Source organism: Suricata suricatta, chromosome 10, assembly GCF_006229205.1.
Source record: "Suricata suricatta isolate VVHF042 chromosome 10, meerkat_22Aug2017_6uvM2_HiC, whole genome shotgun sequence".
Lineage (NCBI taxonomy): Eukaryota > Metazoa > Chordata > Mammalia > Carnivora > Herpestidae > Suricata > Suricata suricatta.
Window position 1 is genome coordinate 56,830,202 of NC_043709.1, and position 17,407 is coordinate 56,847,608.

At 44.8% G+C, this 17,407-nt stretch overlaps 1 protein-coding gene across 6 annotated transcripts in view; it reads left to right on the forward strand.

Annotated features, from left to right (window-relative positions):
- Positions 1 to 15,536, forward strand: part of RNF41 (ring finger protein 41) — a 28,143-nt gene extending 12,607 nt beyond the window's left edge. For 2 of the 6 annotated variants that reach the window (XM_029954372.1, XM_029954376.1), the window contains 6 exons: positions 5,730 to 5,837; positions 7,049 to 7,161; positions 10,677 to 10,948; positions 11,651 to 11,786; positions 12,253 to 12,356; positions 13,199 to 15,536. In XM_029954372.1, coding sequence (XP_029810232.1) covers positions 7,072 to 7,161; positions 10,677 to 10,948; positions 11,651 to 11,786; positions 12,253 to 12,356; positions 13,199 to 13,550 — 954 coding nt within the window. In that variant the 5' untranslated portion in view covers positions 5,730 to 5,837; positions 7,049 to 7,071 and the 3' untranslated portion in view covers positions 13,551 to 15,536. Of the gene's footprint in view, positions 1 to 671; positions 844 to 5,729; positions 5,838 to 7,048; positions 7,162 to 10,676; positions 10,949 to 11,650; positions 11,787 to 12,252; positions 12,357 to 13,198 lie in introns of all 6 variants that reach the window. The other 4 variants (XM_029954374.1, XM_029954377.1, XM_029954373.1 and 1 more) reach the window with 3 other exon arrangements.
- The last annotated feature ends 1,871 nt before the right edge of the window (positions 15,537 to 17,407 follow it).

Here is a 17,407-nt window from a genome sequence, read left to right on the forward strand (position 1 = left end):
AAGGTGGTAATAGTCCTTCTGTGCCCTTGGTCCGTCCACATGTGGAGCTCTGGATGCGAGGGACAGGCATTCTAGAATGCTATGACAAAGATGAGTCTGGACTAGATATTTTGCGTCTGTGCCTTTGCTGCACCCTATCTTGACCTTTCCCAGGAGTGTCACCAGCACAGGGTGATTGACTGCTGGGTGCTGTGGACAGGATTCCCGCCCTGGATGTTAAACCCCATGGTCTCTCACAGTCCATTCTAACTCTAAAGGCAAACATAAGACTCTTAACCAGGTCCATGGGAGAAACTTCTGGATGTGATCAAATTCTTTTATTTCTTTACTTCAAAAGTAAAAGCTTTCCTGTATTTTTTAGTCTTGAGTAATTTCTAAATTTAAAAAGTATATATATATATTTATAATATAGAAGACTTTAAAATTGAATTATGACTAAAAAAATGTATATCTATGAAAGTATTTGGTACTAAAGGTAGAAGAAAAACATCCTTAGTCCCACACACAAGCAAAACCTCTGGTAATGTTTTGGTGATTCTTTCTGGTCTCTTAATGTATGGGTGATTTATAAATACATGTAAAGTTTACTGGCACGATTTTCGAGAACTGATCTGGACTGCTTTTTGTACCATTCTTCTTGCTTCAGAGGTATTCCTCTTCCTGTTTAACAGGTTTCCGGACCTCCTGCCTCCCCCTGCCTCAGTGACCAGACTCTCTCCTGTCTTTACTTCTCCTTCTTCACTAGCACTTCCTTGTCGCTACATGAACTTTGATGGACCTTTCTCATTGGAAGGAAAAACACCTCCATACAACCCACTTCCTCCTCCTCCTGCCCTCCTCCAGGTAGTTGTCTTTCCTTTCCTCTGAAATCAAGCCGTTGACAGAGTTCTCTGCAGCCCCTGCCCGCTGCCTCTCCTCTTGCTCACTCGGAACCGCCGCAGTCTGGCCCCCACTTCACGCCCCATGACGTCTGCTCCTCACAGTGCCTCCCAACTGCATGCAGCCACGCTCTGCCTTGGCATCCAGCCTCACATCCTCACAATATTTCTTTCTCTTTTTTTTTTTTTTTAAACAAGAGGGTCAGTTTATTAAGTAGGAAGTGGGGAAAGTGGGGCACAAATAGAAGTATGCACCACCCAAACTGAACCAAATCTGAGATTCCTGAAAAAACATCTTTAGGTCACACAATTGGCCACTTCTCCCCTGCTGACACAGGGGCTTCTCAGGGGAGATGAGGGAATAAGTCAGGTGACAGGCCCAGTGGTTGCTTCCTGGGGATGGCAAGGACCTGGGAATGATTTCGGTAGAACTTTCTTTTTTAATTTTTTAAATTTATCTTTGAGAGAGACAGCATGAGTGGAGGAGGGGCAGAGAGCAAGGGAGATAACAGAATCTGAAGCAGGCTCCAGGCCCTTAGCTGTCAGTGCAGAGCCCGACATGGGGCTCGAACACAGGAACCACAAGATCATGACCTGAGCCGAAGTCAGATGCTTAACTGGATGAATCACCCAGGGGCCCCGATCTCTGTCGTGATCAAGACCAGGTCTTGAGCTCAGGATTGAGACTTCGTAGTGGATACAGCCAGACCCAGAAAGATGGCTGCAAGCATGAAGCCCTGGGCAGCAGTGTGGGTGCACATAATGAGCTGAGAGCAGTGGCGCCGAGCCCGATGGAAGCAGTAGAGGCTGTAGGTTAGGGCGGCCAGCCGTGCACAGCCAGCCTGCAGGTATCATAGGGTTCTTGCAGGTCGTGCAACAGAACTTTTCCCAGAAGCTTTACAAAGTGCTGTAGACACTGGTGCTCAGCCACTGGGCGCTGTGATGGCTCAACGGGTGCCCCCAGAGTAACAAGGCCAGGAGCTGCCAGGTCCCGGGCAACAGCTTTAGGAGAAAATACTGATTTTTGGGTCTTTTTTTTTTTAATGTTTATTTATTTTTGAGAGACAGATAAACACAGAGTGTAAGCAGGGGAGGGGCAGAGAGAGAGGGAAACACAGAATCCTAAAGAGGCTCCAGGCTCTGAGCTGTCAGCACAAAGCTGGATGTGGGGCTTGAACTCACAAACCTTGAGATCATGACCTGAGCCCAAGTCAGAGGCTTAACTGACTGAGCCAACCAGGCGCCCCGATTTTTGGTCTTTATTGGTTTTGACTACAGCTTTTGACACTTCCTTCCCTCCTCCTAAGTACTCCACTTCCTTGACTTTTTTTATTGTGGTTAAAAAGCAGATAACATAAAATTTGCCATCTTAACTTTTTTTGAGTGTACGGTTCAGTAATGTTAAGTATGCTCACGTTGTGAAACATCTCCAGAACTTTTTTATCTTGCAAAACTGAAACTCTGTATCCATTAAACAAAATTCCCCTTTCTCTAACTCCCTTGACTTTTATGAACCTCTCCTCTCCAGGATTTTCTCTTATCTCTGGTCAATCTTTCTCAGACTTTTCTTAAAAAATTTTTTATTCCCTTTCCTTTTAAATGTCATTATTAAAGTATTCTCATGCACTGTTGGTGGTAGTGTAAACTGAAAAGGCTTTTCCAGAGGATAGTGTGGAAGTATATTATCTAGGAAAATAAATAGTAGGCACACCATTCAACCCAGCAGTTCCTCCTCTAGGTATCTGCCCCAGAAGAGAAATTTGATCTTGTACCCCCAAAGAAAATCATGTTACCAAGGTGTTAAGTGCAACATGATTTGTTTCGGGCGGGGGGGGGCGGGGAATGGCAACCTGGCAAATATAAATCATGAGGGGAATGGCAAAACACATTGTAACCAATGTTTAGAGTAGTAGATTGGAATTTTTTTAAGATTTTATTTTTGGGGCACCTCGGTGGCTTAGCTGGTTAAGTGTCTGACTTTTGCTCAGATCATGATCTCACAGTTCATAGTTTCGAGCCCCACGTCAGACTGCTGACAGCTCAAAGCCCAGAGCCTGCTTCACATTCTGTGTCTCCCTTGCTGTCACACTCTTTCTCTCTCTCTCAAAAAAATAAACATTAAAAAATATATTTTTTTATTTTTAAATAATCTCTACACTCATCGTTGGGGTCAGGCTCACAATCCTGAGATCAAGAGTCACAGACTCCATTGACTGAGCCAGCCAGGCGCCCCCAGGAATTTTTATCACTAGAATATAAACTACATGAGAGCAGGGACCTTGTCTTTCCTGTTCATACATGAATCTATGTACAGCAAAGAAAAAGAACTGAAAAAAATGAATGTATACCAAGCAATGGATGGGGAGAGTAAATTGGGAAGAAAGATTAAGTTACATTGTCTGAATCTTTTAAAATGAGAATGTAGTCAGGGTGCCTGGGTGGCTTGGTCAGTTAAGTTTCTGACTTAAGCTCAAGTCATAATCTCATGGTTGATTAAGTTTCTGATTTAAACTCAGGTCATAATCTCAGGCTCTGTGCTAGGGGTGCAGAACCTGCTTGGGATTCCCGCCCCCCGCCCCCTTCCCTCTCTCTCTCCCACCACCATGCTCTCTGTCTCAAAATAAATAAGTAAACTTAAAAAAATAAATGAGGGGCTCCTGGATCCTGGGTGACTCAGTGGGTTAAGCATCTGCTCAGGTCATGATCTCCTGGTTCGTGAGTTTGAACCCCACGTCAAACTGTGCTGACAACTTGGGAGTCTGGAGCCTGTTTTGGATTCTGTATCCCCTTCTGTCTATACCCCTCCCCCATTGGCCCTTACTCGCTCACTCTTGCTCTCTCTCAAAAATAAATAAATGTTAAAAAACTTAAATAAATAAAAGGAGAATGTAGTCATGTATTACTTGTAAAAAAAGGAAAGCTAAGAAATAAAGCAAAGAATCAGTACCCCCAGGGTTCTGTATTCATCAGACCCTTCCTCATATTCTGTTTTTATTCTGCATACTTTCCCTGTGGCCTCTAAAAACCCCTGATGTCAGCTTACCATCTTCAGGATTTCTACTTGGAATCTCAAACTCTACATGTCTAATACTAGGATCATTGTCTTTCTTCCCTAATTCTTTTTATTCAAATTCTTATTTTGGTAAATACATGTGTTCATACATGTGTACCATACCAATTCTTATTTTGGTAAATAAGAATTCACCACTAACTATCCAAGATGAAATAAAGGAGTCACACAGATTCTTCTCTGTGAAGAAGAAAGAGTATAGATTTTTCTCTTAAATGTCTTTATTTGAGCTTTTATCCTTTTCCTTTTTTTTTAATTCTTACTTATTTTTGAGAAAGAGAGAGCACACGTGGTGAAGGGTCAGAGAGAGGGAGACAGAATCCAACAAAAGCCTGGGCTCCAGGCTCCAGCTCTCAGCTCTGATCCCGACGTGGAGCTCGAACCCACAAACTGTGAGATCATGACCTGAGCCCAAGTCAAATGCTTAACGAAATGAGCTACCCAGGCATGCTTGAGCCTTTATACTTTTCTGAAATTTTACAGTAATCTCCTAAAAAGATCTCACTTTCTCTTATCTTCCCTACCCCCTACATTTTCTATACTGTTGCCAGAATTATCTGACAAACAGAAAACTGATAATATCCATTTCTTTTTTTTTTTAAGTTTATTTATTTATTTTGAGAGATACAGCATGAGTTAGGGAGGGGCAGAGTGAGGGGGAGAGAGAGAGAGAGAGAGAGAGAGAGGAGAGAGAGAGAGAGAGGGAGAGAAAGAATCTGAAGCAAGGCTCTGCACTGTGGGCTCAGAGCCCGACACGGGGCTTAAACCCACAAACCATGAGATCATGACCTGAGCCAAAAACCAAGAGTCAGACGCTTAACGAACTGAACCATGCAGGAACCCCTGATCATGTCAATTTATTAATCAAAGGATCAGAGTTAATGTCACCTGGAATGGTAGAAATCAATATGTGCTACTGATTTGATGTATTAAGAACATGGTGTTACTTCCGTGGCATTTTTGCCCAAAATGAAACCTGATTTTAATTATCAGGAAACATCAGACAAACCCACACTGAGAGACCTTCTCATTTAACTGGCCTGTATTCTTATAACATCAAGATCATGAAAGACCCAAAAGCGTTAGTAACTTCTTCAGATTTTTTTTTAAGAGAGTTTAAAGAAGTTTGACAATTCAGTGCAACACATAGTCTCGAATGTTGTTTTGCTAAAGATTGGGACAAGTGGCAAAATTGGAAAGGGGTTAGTAAGTAATAGTATTATGTCAAAGTTAATATCCTGATTTCTATAATTTTACTATCATTGTGTAAGAGAATGTTCTTTTTAGGAAATACACAGTGAAATTATTTAGGGGTAAATGCAACACGTTTACAATTTATTCTCCACCAGTTCAGAAAAATTTTATCTATTCATGTTTATATAGAGAGATTATTTAAAAAATATGGTAGGGTGTTAACATTTAGGGAATCTAGGTGAAGAGTAAATGGGATCTTTTTACTATTCGTGCAACTTTTCTGTTGTCAGAAGTTGTCAGAATAAATTAAAACGTATAAACGTATGGCAACAAAAGCAATCCTTCAGGTACTTCCATAGCTTTCAGCTTAATTTCAAGTATAGTGTAGTGTCCCAGGGCCTTCAGTGTTTGGGTGCTGCCCACCTCTCTGTGCTCATCTTCCAGCACATCTCTGCCCAAACCCTTAGCGGACTTCTTGCTTCTTCATGCTATTTTATCCATCCTAGAAGTCCATGCGGTGCTCCATGATGCTAACTCATCATTCTTCAAACCAGTGGATTTGAACCAGGGGTGATTTTGTCCCCTAGACGATATGTGTCAAAGTGTGAAGACCTGTTTGGTGTCACAGTTGGAGGACTACTACTGACTGCCGCTGGGGAGAGGCCAGGACCGCTGCTAAACACCCTTCAGTGCAGGTCAGGCCCCTGCAACAATGAACTTTCTAGCCCAAATGACTACAGTGCTGTGGTTGAGAGCCCTTGTTCGAAACGTACTTTGAGAGCCATTTCTCAGAAGTCCTTCTGGCCGTCCCCAGTCTGATTTAGAAGCCCCTCTTCTGTGTTCCTCTAGTACCTTTTGCTTTGCTCTTCCTCATCACTTACCTCATGGGCACTAGGTTTCATTAGGCTTATTGGTGTATAGATGGCACTCAGTACATGTTTATTAAATGAATACTGTGTAGATTGTTTTACAGTAAGGTTTTTGGCTAAACTTTTTTAAGTTTTTTGTTTTGTTTTGTTTTTGAGAGAGAGAGAATGAGTGGAGGAGGGGCAGAGAGAAAGGGGGACAGAGGATCTGAAGCAGGCTCCATGCTGACAGCAGTGAGACCGATGTGGTTTTCGAACTCATGAGATCCAAACTCCTTACATAAGACTTCTCATGGCAAGGCCCTTGCTTGCCACTCCAGCCTTTTATCTAGTCACTTCCTCCTTTGGATCCTTTAGGTCAACTTTTTCTGAATGACTTAGAGCTCCCTGAACCAATTATACGCCCTCTTACTTCTGGGCTTTTGAATGTGCTGTTTCATGTACCTAAAGCCTTGATGCTAATGCCCCACCCTACCCCATGCCCAACATCTAGCTACTCTTGTTTGCCTTGGTGGTGACACTTACTCCTGTAAAACTTCTCAAAAATCACCCTCTCAGCCTGGGTTAGGTATCCATGTCTTTGTCCTCATAATGCCCTGTCAAACATACTTCTTTTCTTGTTTTTAATTTTTAAAGTCTGTTTGTTTATTTTAAGAGAGAGAGAGAGAGAAGGGGAGGGGCAGAGAGAGGGAGGGAGAAAATCCCAAGCAGGCTCCACACTGTCAGCACAGAGTCCAACATAGGGCTCGAACTCACAGACCGTGATATCATGACCTGAGCTGAAACCAAGAGTTGGACACTTAACCAAGCCTCCCAGGCTCCCCATCATTTCATATTTTAAATGTATGCTTACGTAATATCTTCTACCATTAGAATTAAGTTTCTTGAGTCAGATTTCTTTCCCCCAAATGATTGGCACATAGTAGGCTTTCAGTGAATAATTGTTGGACAAATGAATGGATCTTGGCCATGAGTTCCAAGTTGACACGTATTTGTAGGCTTCTTCTGAACTGGCCCCTTTTTCCTCTTGCTCCTTCCAGGACCTGGGTTTCAGTGATGAGACATGGGGTATGATGTAACCCGTTTCCAGGGGGATGTTGACGAAGACCTTATCTGTCCTATTTGCAGTGGTGTCTTGGAGGAGCCAGTCCAGGTGAGTTGGTGCGGTAGCAAGTTTGGTGGGCAGTAGATGACAGTAGAGGTAATAGAAAATGTTCATAGGTAATGGGACCAGTGGGAAGTCACTGTGTTCCGGCCCCCCTCCCCCACCCCACCTCACCCCCGCTAGCAACACATACATACAGAATAGAGGTTTGGTGCAGAGAAGTAGTGGCAGCTACAAAAGGAATAGGACCTTTCAGAGTCTGTCTAGAGGTGGATGCCACAGAAGTCCAGTGCTTCAGATTTTCTTCTGAGGTCACTCTGAGATTTATTCTGCTGTAAAATGGTCACATGTTTTCTGTCTTCTGACGGTAGCTCGGGAACTTCCCTCGGCAGGGGCTCTGAGTAGGTTCCATGTTCCTACCTATGCTTGAACTTCTGGGCTCTCCTGATAAGTTCTCTCTGTATTTTGATGATGTGGTATTTCAATTAATCAGCCAGTCTGCCTGCAAGCCTTTTCATCCTGCCTACTGTCTGACAAATAGGGAGTGGGGAACTGTATGTACTGTCCTATTTTCTTCTTGGATTTACTGGAAAAAACAATTGAAAAAATTTTTTTTAATTTTTAAATGTTTATTTTTGAGAGAGCGAGAAAATGCAAGCAGGGGAGGGTCAGAGAGAGAGGGAAACAGAATCCAAAGTGACTTCATGCTCCAAGCTGTCAGCACAGAGCCCGACGCGGTGCTTGAACTCCCAAACCATGAGATCATGACTTGAGCTGAAGTCAGTTGCTTAATGGACTGAACCACCCAGGTGCTCCTTAATATTTTCTTTAATGTTTATTCATTTTTGAGAGAGAGAATGAGTGTATGAGCAGGGGAGGGGCAGAGAGGAGACATAGAATCCGAAACAGGCTCCAGGCTCTGAGCTGTCAGCACAGACCCCAGTGCAGAGCTCAAACTCAAGAACCCTGGGATCATGACCTGACCCGAAGTTAGACACTTTACCGACTGAGCCACCCAGGCGCCCCATGGAAAAAACAATTAAAAAAAATTTTTCATTTTTTAATTTATGTCCAAGCTAGCGTATAGTGCTGGAAAAACCAATTTTTTGCTGTAGCCGCATGCTCTGCATTTTGATATGAAAGTTGCCACCTTGGATAGGTTATTTCTCTACAACCCTTGCCAGACCAGCGTCAGTTTTATCTTCCTGGGGCAAGTATGAGGAGAAACTCATGATTAACAGGCAAGTATAATAAGTGAGACAAAGTCTTAACAGTAGCATTCATGGGACCTCATCCTGCACGGTCCTTATTGCTTGTCCTCTGTAAATACCAATTAATCCTCTGGCAGTCCTGGCTCGCTACACATAATCCCATTTTCCAAACCAGGACACTAGTCAGCGAGATGTCACTGCTTATACAGCTCCCGGGGGCTCCTCTTGATCTTTTGAGTTTATTCTTACTCCAGTTTTCAACCACTCAGAGGAGCACACATGCCTGAGCTGACTGAGAACCAGACTGCATTCCAATGGCAGCCAGCCCTGGGCCTTTGCAGCCACCTGCCAATGGAACCAATTGGCTGGGTGTGGAGCAAGCTATCCTGGTGGTATCAAGAGGTCATGGCGTGTGTCAGTCCCTTCCCTTCCCCTAGCAGGGCCTTGTCTGTTTTCTGGCACTATCATTTGAGGTGAGTCACGTGTGGAGAAGTCAGTGTTGGTTCACCACAGTGTAAGTCAGGAGCTGCCCCCCCACCTCCACCTTCTGAGGAGTAGGCCAGGGAGACCTCAGGATGCCAGGTTACCAGACACATATCCAAGTGTAGAAGGTACCTGCTAGGAATGCTGATTTCCCTACATGATATTTATTTAATTTTTGAAAAGGTGATAAGTTCATATGGTTCAGAAATCAAAACAGTAGAGGTATACCATGAGAACTCTTTTTTTTTTTTTTTTTTTACCATGAGAACTCTTACTCCATCCTGTCCCAACCCATGTAATCCCCCCGCAGTTAACTCTTTTTATTATTAGTTCACATGCCCAACTTTCTGACACAGAGTGTAGCACATTCGGTATGTTTCTGCAGGGGTGGCAGGATTGGATAGAATGGTTATGGAAGAGGTGACAGTCGAACTGAAATCTGAATGATAAGGGGATATTCATGCTAGGATTTAGAGGAAGAGCATTTTGGGCAAAGAAGAGCCACAGAACCAGAGATGCTGGGGCAGGAGTGAGGTGGGTATAGACAAGGAACAGAAAGGAGGCCAGACTTGCCTGAACACAGCCCTGGGAGCATGGTGTGAGGTGAAGAGAGGTCAGAGGCACAGGGCCAGATCAAGCAGAGTTTTACAGGCCCTGAGTAGGGGTTTGGACTTATTTTAAGTGCAAAGGGAAGCCATTGTAAAGTTTAAACAGAGGAGTGATATGATCTAGTTTGCATTTTTAAGTGATCACTATGGCTGATGAATGTAGACTGAATTTTAAAGGGGTGAGGTAGAAGTGGGGAGACCCGTTAGGAGACATGTTTGATAATACAGGTGAAAGATGACAGCTTGAACTGGGTTAGTGGCAGGACAGATGGGCAGAAGCGGACAAATTTAGGATTTTTGTTTTTGGAGATAGGATCTGTAAAGATTTTGAAAAGAAATATAGCTTTGAAAATTAAAAATCTATTGACAATCGCATTAGTGACTTTACGAATGACTCGTTCCCTTATGAAACCTTTTCTGTATTTCCATCTTCGGTGCCTGTGTGCACCTTGGAGGCAGAACCCATCTTGTATTGTCAGCACATGGCAGAGTGTTTGGGAAATGGCACACCATTTGTTCATCAGCAACTACTAAATGCCTACCGTGGGTGTCCGATGCCAGAGGCCAGATACTGTCTCCCCAGAGTCCAGGGAATCCTCTCACTTTGAGGGATTAAATTTTAGAGGTTATGTGAGTTATCAAAGTAAGCTTAAATACGATCTCTATGAAATTGAAAAGAATGTGACTCTGAGAAAATGGCCCTGTTAGGGAGGATAGGCATGGCCAGTGGGATTCAGGGCAGTGCCTCAGGTCAGCCCTTGTTTGTTTTACTTTCTTACATTGCATTTTTGCCAGTAAATCTTTTCCCTGTGTCCTCTCTACTTATCCTTCAAGACCCATATCAAATTCTATTCTCCGTAAATACCTGCCCTGATTGACCTAGCCTAGAAAGATCTCACCCTCCTCTGGATTTCTTTGGCAGTTATCATGTCTGCAATCCAGTTGGCAATTAATAATCAACTGCCTTGTGTCATCTCTTCTATTGTCCTGGAATATTATTTATACCTCTTATTGTTACATAACTTTTTACTTGTTTGTCTTATGTCACAATCCATTTGGAAGCTTGAGCACAGGAAACTTATCTGAAGCCTGTCCCTACGCAATGTCTTGCCCATCGTGCATCTGTCCTTCCCTGTGACCCCCGGGACCTCTGGCCCTGAAAGCTGCTCAGAGGCTTGAGTAGCTTTGCGGAGTTATCATATTCAGGGTCTTAGCTCCTGCTAATTCTCTTGTGCCCCTTTTGCCCTGCTCTCCCTTCTAGGCACCTCATTGTGAGCATGCTTTCTGCAATGCCTGCATCACCCAGTGGTTTTCTCAGCAGCAGACGTGTCCGGTGGACCGTAGCGTTGTGACGGTCGCCCACCTGCGCCCAGTACCTCGGATCATGCGGAACATGTTGTCAAAGCTGCAGATTGCCTGCGACAACGCTGTATTTGGCTGTAGTGCTGTTGTCCGGCTTGACAACCTCATGTCTCACCTCAGCGACTGTGAGCACAACCCCAAACGGCCTGTGACCTGTGAACAGGGCTGCGGGTGAGCTTACTTCCCTTCTCTGCCTCACACAGATAAGGGTCTTCCTGTTTATAACCCCCCCCACCTCCGTTCCCGGATCCCCTGCTCACTAGCAGAGGAGGTCTCCCGTGCGTGTACAGGAGGAGTGTCTGTGGCCTCCCTGGCTCTCTGCCCTAAGATCTCACTTCCGTGCTGCTTTTCCAACTCTGATCTCTCTGCTCTTGCTTTAATAAAAGAAACGAGGCAGTGGTTCCCAATCTGTGTGCTAACACTAAGGATTGATTTCCTTTATTCTTCCCTTTCAGCCCAGTACTACTTTCTCTTGGTCACATTGACTGCTCTAATTTCTAGCCTTCTCATATTTCCTCTTGCCCTGTTTTTTTCTTTCTTTGGGGTGTGAAATAGTGGATTAAATGCTGTTAGCTAGCGCTGTGAATCTAGGGCTTTTCAGAAGGAATGAGTGCACAGGCAGAATCTGTAGGAGGAAAGGAAAGCCATGTGATAGATGAAACACTGTCTTAAAAAGGGAAAGAGGCCCAGAGAAAGTAGATAGTAAAGAGTTGTGGGGGGAGCCTTGGAGAAGGAAGTAAAGGGAATAAATAAGAGGGAGGCCTGAATGTTAGAAATCTGGGGTAGGAGAAAGCCCCCTCAACAGTTTTGCGCATTTGCCCACATGTCCCATTGAGTGCTCCTGTTCTGCTTGTTTCCCACCCTGGGTGGCAGCCTGGAGATGCCCAAAGATGAGCTGCCAAACCACAACTGCATTAAGCACCTGCGCTCAGTGGTACAGCAGCAACAGACACGCATCGCAGAGCTGGAGAAGACCTCAGCTGAGCACAAACACCAGCTGGCGGAGCAGGTAGGGCCCAGAGAACACAGGGGAGAACCTGTCCTCGATATGCAGACGAGTGTGTGTAACAGATGTGTAACGATGTGTAACTACAGGCGTGTGTCTGCGTTATGTGCAGAGAGCCAGGGTTGAGAAGTACCAGTGTGTGCCTGCAGCTCGTGCCTGTGCTTGTGTGTCTGGGTGAGTGGATACTCTGCCTGTGGCTTGGTGGGGAAGCAGATGGGAGCTCTTCTCCCTTTCATCCCGTCAATGTCATTCACTCACCTCACAGTCATCAAATGCCTTCTCTAAGAAGCTACTCAGCTAAGCACTAAGGATACAGCTGTGAATGAGACAGTCATATCCCTGTCTTCCTGAAGTGTATAGTTTTGGTTTTTCCTCAGATCTCTCAGTTGTCCTCATTCTCAAGCTAACTTCTGTCTTTCATCTGTTGTCTGCCCTAACCCTCATCCCTGGTTCTCCTTCCCTCCAACAGAAGCGAGATATCCAGCTGCTAAAGGCATACATGCGTGCAATCCGCAGTGTCAACCCCAACCTTCAGAACCTGGAGGAGACAATTGAATACAATGAGATCCTAGAGTGAGTGTCACTCAGGACATGGAGTCACTTGCTCCATATCCTGACACCGAGCCCTGAAAGGAGGAAGTGCAGGGGATGGCAGAAGGGGGGGCTGGGGTTGGTAATAAAAGGGCAGGGCTGGGGCCACCACTTTTCAGATGTTGGGATGAAGGAAAGGGAGGGGCAGAGGAGAAAAGGATAACTTTCAACCCTACTATAGGATCTCTTATTCTTTTGGGTGGCTGGAGGGGAAAGCTTACCCAAGGCTGCAGTTCATCCAGACTTATGTACCATGTACAGAGCCCTGTATTAAAGGCTGTGGAGTGCTGGGAGGGCCAAAAAGAAATTGACATTGTCCCTGTCCTCAGATAGCTTACAATCCAGAGAAGACCATGCACATCGAGGGGAGGGATCTAAAACGCAGCACACACAAGCAAAGTCTAAAATCCCTTTCAGTGCCGGAGTCCTCTGCAATTCAGACTAAACTCCTAAGTGTGAATCAATATATATAGTGTAAACAGTGCTGTGTGGGACACAGTCTAGAGGAATAATCGCTTCATTCGGTAAACACTTGTTGAGCACTTAATACATGCTAGGCACTGTGCGTGTTTATTATTGGGATTTTTAAGAAAAATGACAGAAACTCTGCACTTTTGAGTTTCATCTGGTGAATGACATGTGGTGACTCCCATGGGACTAACTAGGGAAGGATTTGGAGTGCCTGAACCAGTGATAGAAAAAGGAAGATGGAAGGTTAGGGTTAAGCTGAGTGCTGAGTGGGTGGTCATTCCTTTTAGGAGAAAATGGCCAGTGCAGAGAAGGGGGATGAGCTGGAATGACCACCTTCAACCCCCTCCACACAGGTGGGTGAACTCCCTGCAGCCAGCAAGAGTGACCCGCTGGGGAGGGATGATCTCGACCCCAGATGCTGTGCTCCAGGCTGTTATCAAGCGCTCCCTGGTGGAGAGTGGCTGTCCTGCCTCTATTGTCAACGAGCTGATCGAAAATGCCCACGAGCGTAGCTGGCCCCAGGGTCTGGCCACACTAGAGACAAGACAGATGAACCGGCGCTACTATGAGAACTACGTGGCCAAGCGCATCCCTGGCAAGCAGGCCGTGGTCGTGATGGCCTGTGAGAACCAGCATATGGGTGACGACATGGTGCAGGAGCCGGGGCTTGTCATGATATTTGCGCATGGTGTGGAAGAGATATAGGAGATCTCCGCGGGCTAGCAGGAAGCGATGGCAGTCAGAAAGCCCATCGCTCCGTCAGCTGGTCCCTGAGTTCTCCCTACTATCCATAGTACCGTGACTTACACACGGGCCACACGTTTCCCCGCTCTTCAGGCACTGAAGGGCCCCGGGGCACTTTGCTCAGCCTTTCAGGTGGGAAACCCAGATTCCTTCCTTTTACCTAATTTCTTCCCCTAAGATGTCTAAATTTTCAGTCAGTTTGGGAAAGTCCTCACCTGTATATCTGTTTTCCTGCCTAGAGTCCCTGGTTCAATAATTTTAGAAAGCACAAAGAATTTTCTCTAGAGGATCAGGATGGAGTGAGGAATATCTAGTCGCCCTCCTCCAAAACCAGGGAATCAGAGCAGGCAGGCCTGTTGACACTGAGCAGCACTTAGAGGGCAGCTCTGGGGAGCAGACATCCTGAAGAAATGGTAAGGGTGGAATCAAAACCCTAGAAATAAATAATGAGGCCAGTAACTGGCCTTTAGAGACAGACTGGACCTCTGTGCCAAGCAGTACCCTGTCCAGTCCACCTTAGAGGTGCAGTCTCCTGCTGGTTCTGCAGGTGTGCAGGTTAGGATGCCGATAACTTTCAGATGAGCTCTTTCCTACATTTTCTCATAATTAGGGAACGGCAGGGTTGGGGGTAGGGGATTAGTCTGTTGAGGTGGATGTGTTCAGCAAGAAGCAGCTCTCTGGCTTTTGCTGAAATCAGGTAGGCAGTGCCTCTGGCATGGGCCATAACAGTTCCATAGACCCCTCTCCAGCCCTGTGATTGTAACCAGTTATTTTGATAACTCCCTTTGACCATTGTTTGTATTTCCTTCTCCTCCCCCCCGCCCCTTTTTTTTGTAAAGAATGGCCTGATTATGGCTACCCCACTTTTCCAGTCCAGCCACATTGTTGGCAATCTAATTTATTTACTTTTTTTTTTTAAGAAAGAAAAAAGAAAAAAAATTAACAAAGTTTAAAACTTTCTTTTGATATTCCTATTGTGGGGATTGTGGATAGGGTGGGACGGGACAGGGATGGGATCTGTTTTATATTTTTCCTTTTCAGCACAACCTTTGGCTTTAATATAGGAAGGGCCCAAGGGAGTCCTTGGCTGAACTTAGGTCTGCCCCAACCCTCCATAACCCCATCTGAGATGAGGCACTTCCTTTGTTATTCCTGTGATGGATGTGACAGTCCAATATTGATGCCTGTGCCCTCTGGAGAACTTGGCTCCAGTCCTTCCAAGGGTCTCCTTGTAAAACTCTGTATTTAGAGTATTACTTTTGAAGACATTGCCACCCCCCGACCCCCAGTTTCCTTGGAGATATGTAGTTGGATTCTAAGCTTCACCAGGCAAGATGGGAGAGACATATCTCTGTGTCTCTAAGTACAGGCTGTGCTTTGTTTTACCCATGCCCTCAGAGAACTTAAGCTCCATTTTAGGCTACCCAGGCATTCCTTGATCCCTAGCTAGGGTGGCTGGTAGAACTAGAGAAGGGGAGGGACAGGGGGTGTGATTATTCTAATGCACCGGTGGGAGTGGGGTTGAAGAGATATGGCCATTTAACAGTTTGTTCTCTCTTTGGAGTTTTATTCCGGGCCGGCTTGCTTGCTGTAGGTCTGGGGAGTTGGGTCATGGCTCCACTGGGAATGGGGTGGAGGACACAGCTTGAAGAGAGTAGGGAATAGTCCTATGTTCCAGCTCCAGGACATTGTGCTCAGGAATTTGAAAACGCTGCTATACTTAGTCTGGTTACTACATTTCTTCCACTCCCCTCTGGCCCTGCCTGCCTTACCGAGGCCCATACTCTCCTGTCGTCACCCTCGGACAGAGCCAGGAAGCTTAGTTAAGGCTTCCCTCCCCTTTGCACTAGTCTCTCTGCGGGTTGCTGGTTGTGTTACATGTGCTGTTCCATGGTGTTGACTGCACTAATAATAAACCTTTTACTCAACTCTCAGTTCTTAATTCAACATCACTCCCCTCCTTGTGATGCTTTCTCCTCTGCTTTACCCTTTCTCTCACCTTGATTCCCCTTATTTCTTGCTTTATAACCTACCTTTGTTGTAGCACTAACCTCTGTTTTAGGAGGATTCCGTCTGGGAGTGTGCATCTCACTTCTTAGCTCTGTGTGGACTCCTCCCGCCTTCCCTCCTGTCTCCTTTTCTGTAGAACCCAACGTGTTCTCTCCAGAGATCTGAACTGTGTTTTTTTCCCCAGGGTTTGCTTTGCCCAAATTCCATGTCTTCCCTAAGCATTCCTGGGGTTTTAGGACAATTTCTACAGAAGACATGCATGCACCCTTCTCCACTGTCCCACAAGCACCTTTACTTTGGAATCTGGGATTCCATCACAGCCAGGGAGGCCTCCACTGCCCAGTGTCTCCTAACCAGGGAAGTAAACATGAGGAAAGGAACCTGGAATGATGGCACCTGCTGTGGTTGTCGAATCTTGATAAACCCTTTCACAGGCATTGCTGCCACCCTCTCCCTGCCAGGAGAAAAAAATCTTTGCCCCCAGTAGTATATTTGCAGTTTTTTCATTTATGATGTACTTCATGTAAATTCATTAGTACTCTGGATACTCTAGTGTGGTTAAAAGACAAAAGGGTATGACATTCCTGTGCTCACTGAATCTTTTACACTTTCATGTGCACAAGGTCTGATTATAAAACACTGGTGAACACATCAAATATGTGTAACACCATATATATATATATATATGTGTATATATACACGTATGTATGTGTATGTATGTATATATACACACACACACGTGTGTGTGTGTGTGTGTGTGTGTGTGGTGTCTAGTGATACCAGGAAGTGTGTTTTTATTTTCCTGAAGCTCATTCAAAATTACTTTCAGAACCGTTGCTCATTCTTATGAATGTCACAAATGGTGCCAAATCTTTCTTTTCGGGTGGTTTGGTTTTTGGAAACAATGTTCATTGAATATCTATACTCTAAGGAACTCAGGTGGGGATGGGTGTCATGTAGCACAATGGCACCGACTTTCAAAGAACATTCTCCATAATGGAGAGAAGTATATAGGACATAATAAATGTGGTAAGTAGATCTACAAGCAGTATGTGAGCAGTTTTAAGATAAAGGCCGCTATTCTGATGGGTACCAGGAAATACTTTCATAGGAGAAGTGGTATTTGTTCTAGATCAGAGGTTGGCAAACTAAAGCTTGCATCCTGCTGCCTGATTTTATAAAAACGTTTTACTGGAACACAGCCATGCCCATTTGCTTACGTATTATGTGTGGCTGCTTTTAGATTCCAGTGGCAGAGCTGAGTAGTTGCCACAAGACTATGATCCCCAAAGCCTAAAATATTTGCTACTTGGCCCTATAGAAAGTTTGCCAGCCCATTACAGACTTTTAAAGTCAGGAGAATGGGTGGGGAAATACAGAGGACTAGTTTTGATTTTTTACTTCAGTATGTTAATTTGAATAATCACATTTTCCTACATTGCTAACATAACATGCTTAAAATTAACAGTCTGTATTCACATTTCCCCAGCTGGCTCAAGAAAAGTACTTTCAGAGCTAATATTTGTCCAGCCCTGGAGCCAATCCGGGAACCATGCATTACACCAGGTTAGGTGTCTTTTTGTACTCTGAGTCAAGATTCCTGCAACAATCTTTTTATAACACTCATTTGTTGAAGAGATTGGGCCAGTTGTCTTTTGGAGAGAGTGGTCTTTTGAATTTGATTGATTGCTTCTTTGCGGTGCCCTTTAACTTCCTCTACACTATTTTTGCTAAATAGAAGTTGATCTAGAGCCTGAGAAATTCAAGTTAAACAGTTCTGAGGATAAAAGACATCACAGGGGACATGT